Source organism: Trypanosoma conorhini (assembly GCF_003719485.1).
Source record: "Trypanosoma conorhini strain 025E chromosome Unknown Tco_14.4_contig_00695, whole genome shotgun sequence".
Classification (NCBI taxonomy): Eukaryota; Euglenozoa; class Kinetoplastea; order Trypanosomatida; family Trypanosomatidae; genus Trypanosoma; species Trypanosoma conorhini.
Genome location: NW_021704783.1, coordinates 1,024 through 4,002, shown reverse-complemented (window position 1 = coordinate 4,002; position 2,979 = coordinate 1,024). Strand labels below are relative to the sequence as shown.

Here is a 2,979-nt window from a genome sequence, read left to right as displayed (position 1 = left end):
CCTTGAGCGACTCGCAGTTGAAGTGCGCTACCGCCTTCGCCTTGACCGTGTCCCCCGTCACTATCCTGCGGCTATTTCCACGCACACTGGGCTCTGACCTCACCAGGTTCCTGTGCCTCATTGCTTCGTGGCTGAACCCGAGGGCATGCGCCAGCTCGTGTGCGGCGACGCGGACGCTCCACGCCGAGTCGGTCATGTACGCCGGGTTGAAGTTCATGGCGCCGACGGAAGGGCGGAAGTCCTCCAACGTGGCGCAAGTGGCGGCCCACGCCGGAATGTTATGACCGAGTGGCCCGGCAGCAGCGTAGAGAACCATGTCGGCACCAGCCACACCCCCGCTCCTGTGCTCAGTTGGAATTGTAAAGTGCTGGCAGTGTCCTGTCAGAACTCGCGGCAGTTCAATTTTACCAGCCACTGGCTGCACGAGAAGTCGCTCCGCGTGCAGCTTGACGGCCCCGGGAATAATCTTCGTCGTATACAACTCCTTCTTTTGCTCCGTCAGTACATGATCGGCTTTGCAAGTTATCGTTTCCCCCAAGTAGTTCATGCACTGGACCCCCGCTTCTTCGCAGTACCTCTTCCTCCCTATCTTCGGAGTTTTCTGCTCCAGGTCCCTCGTGGACACCTCGATGCGGATGGGCGCCCAGCCCTCGCTGCTCGTTCCTTCTGCCGCCGCTGCCGCTGCGACGGTGTACGCCTGCGCCGCGCCCTGCCCCCTCCGCGGCACCTCACGCACCACCGCCGCCGCCGGCCGGCCCCTCCTCGGCACCGTGTCGTCGAACACACGGCGGCCCGCAGCGGCGCGGCACCCGCCGGCGCAGTGCATCACGAGCAGCAGGAGCAGCAGCAGTGGGAGAAACGGCGCGGCGCGGAGTCGGCGGTGCATGGCTTGCGAAAAGCGTGTGTGTGCCTGAGTTTGGTGAAGAATGACTGCAGTGGTGGTAGCGCAGCGCTTGTCTGCGGGAGAGGAATGATAAGAGGAGGAGGAGGAGGCAAAGCCACACATCCCCGCGGCGCCGCGGCACGACGGATTTTGGCGCCTCCGCCTCCGGGCATTTACTCCCGTCCGCCGCACGGACGGCGCTGAGCAGGCAGAATCACTGGACAAAAAAAAACAGCCGATTGAATCCAAAAGAAAGTTGCCCTCCTCCTTTGCAGAGTGCATCGCACACACACGGGCTGCAAAAAGAGTACAGGCACCCAAACCAACACAAACACAAGCAAAGAAACAAACAAACCCGTGAAGTGAAGCCGAAGCGTGGGGGCGCGTCCACCGGGCAGTGGGGACGCGCAGCAACACGTGGGACGACCAGCACACACACTCCATTTCTCTCTGTTCCCGCACAGCCCAATCCAGGAAGAGATAGAGAGAGAGATAGAGAGGTCGCCCACTGAAAGCAATGGAAACAAACAATCAATTAAAGAGGATAGAAACAGTTACGGTGCTGTACCCATGCAGCCAAGCAGGACGGCAGCGGCTCGTCGGGTGCAAAAACAAAAAGAAAACCGACGGGCCTGCATGAGTGGAGTTGTGTATATATACGAGCACATTATGTGTGTGTGCCTCGTGGAGAAAGGCGAGGGCGAGAGAGTCCGTGCAGGGGGACACACACACACACGGAAATAGAGAAAGAAACAGAAAAGGGCGAGTTGTGTGTGCACGGCCCTCTCTTCCACACTCAGTTCCTCACGCGGCCAGCACCGCTGCGGCAGCCGCACACGCAAGCAGAAGAAGCAGCGCAAGGGGGGAGGCGGAGTGCGCGGCCGCGGTGCTGCTGCCGTCGCTGTCGCCAGACACCGCCTTCGTTGCACTCGTCGAGTTGGTGGTGGTGGTGGTCGCCGCTTGAGCAGCCGTCCCCGCTGCCGGCTGAGTGGCTTCTCCTCTCTCGCCACTCGTTTCCGTTTCTTGCTTGGGTGTGGGCACTGCGGGCTGCTCTTGTTCTCGCTGACCAGCTTCGTTTGTCCCCACGGAACTCGCCGGCTGCGGCTGCACCGCGGGGCTGCTGTCGCTGATACTCCCGAGGTTATTACTTTCCCCGCCACCGGGAGTGTCTTGTGCCGCATCTGAAGCTTCCCCAGCGACTGCCGTAGCTGCGGGGGTATTGTCGCGCTGGACCGGGCTTCGTTGCACCGCGCTCTCAGGCGGTGAAGCCCCGGCGGCGTTCCCCACCGTGCCCTCTTGAGTCGGACTGTCGACAGCAGGCACGCCCCCAGCTGTAGCAGAGGACAAGGCTGTTTGTTCTCCTCCGCTCTCCGGACTCAAGTGATCCCCTCCACCTGCGGTGGGCGCGGCCCCAGGAACGGCTGTGGAGGGACCGCCGGCTTCCTGCGCCCCGTGCGCTCGCACAGGCGACTCCTCTGCGTTTCTTTGGGTAGCACCACCCGGTTGAGAAGGCGCTGCAGCACTGTGACCCGTCCCGGCACGTGAGCCACCACCCTGATCATCACCAACGGCAGCTTGGCGCCGCAACTCCGCACCACACGGACCGCCCTTCTCAAGCTCAGTGGCATTCCTCATGGCTCGCGCCACAAACTCCGTGTTGCGGCCACAGTACTCTTGGAGAAGTTCTGTGTAACATTTCTCGGGTTTAACCGCCTTCAAAAGCGTCCAATGCTCATCTTTGCAGTACTCCATAGGCCACGCCCAGCCCCCGCCGGCGGCGCAGCACAGCGCGCAGAGGGCGTACACCAACAGCGCACGGCCAGCCATCGCCACTCCTCCCACCGCAGCACACACACACACACACGCACAGCGTCTAGCGAGGGGCAGAAAGAAGGAGAGAGAAGAAAAAAAAGGGACAAACACACACATACAGATATGAGCAGCCCGCGGAATGGGTGCATTCAACCAACACACACACAAACGGAGAAAGAAGGGACGGTCGAGGCATTGCCGTCCCGCTAAGGGAGGAAAAACAGAAGCAACGGCAGAAAACGGTTTGGTGAACTTTCCTCCGCATGTGCCCTCACGATAGTCCG

General features: G+C 61.3%; 2 protein-coding genes across 2 annotated transcripts in view, besides 2 other annotated features; both read right to left on the bottom strand.

Moving 5' to 3' along the window:
* The window catches only part of Tco025E_08079 (surface protease GP63), a gene marked incomplete at both ends in the record, with an annotated part of 2,490 nt that extends 1,325 nt beyond the window's left edge, over positions 1-1,165 (bottom strand). Inside the window, one exon of the mRNA XM_029374936.1 lies at positions 1-1,165. This exon is cut by the window's left edge and continues 1,325 nt beyond it. Coding sequence (XP_029224954.1) covers positions 1-1,165 — 1,165 coding nt within the window.
* A 36-nt stretch (positions 1,166-1,201) lies between these two features.
* Positions 1,202-1,238: a microsatellite.
* Positions 1,239-1,687: 449 nt separating this feature from the next.
* On the bottom strand, positions 1,688-2,710 carry Tco025E_08078 (mucin-associated surface protein (MASP); the record flags this gene model as incomplete). The annotated part of the gene is made up of 1 exon (XM_029374935.1): positions 1,688-2,710. One exon carries the CDS (start codon positions 2,708-2,710, stop codon positions 1,688-1,690), a length of 1,023 nt encoding a protein of 340 aa, XP_029224953.1.
* Positions 2,711-2,730: 20 nt separating this feature from the next.
* Positions 2,731-2,752: a microsatellite.
* Between the last annotated feature and the right edge of the window lie 227 nt (positions 2,753-2,979).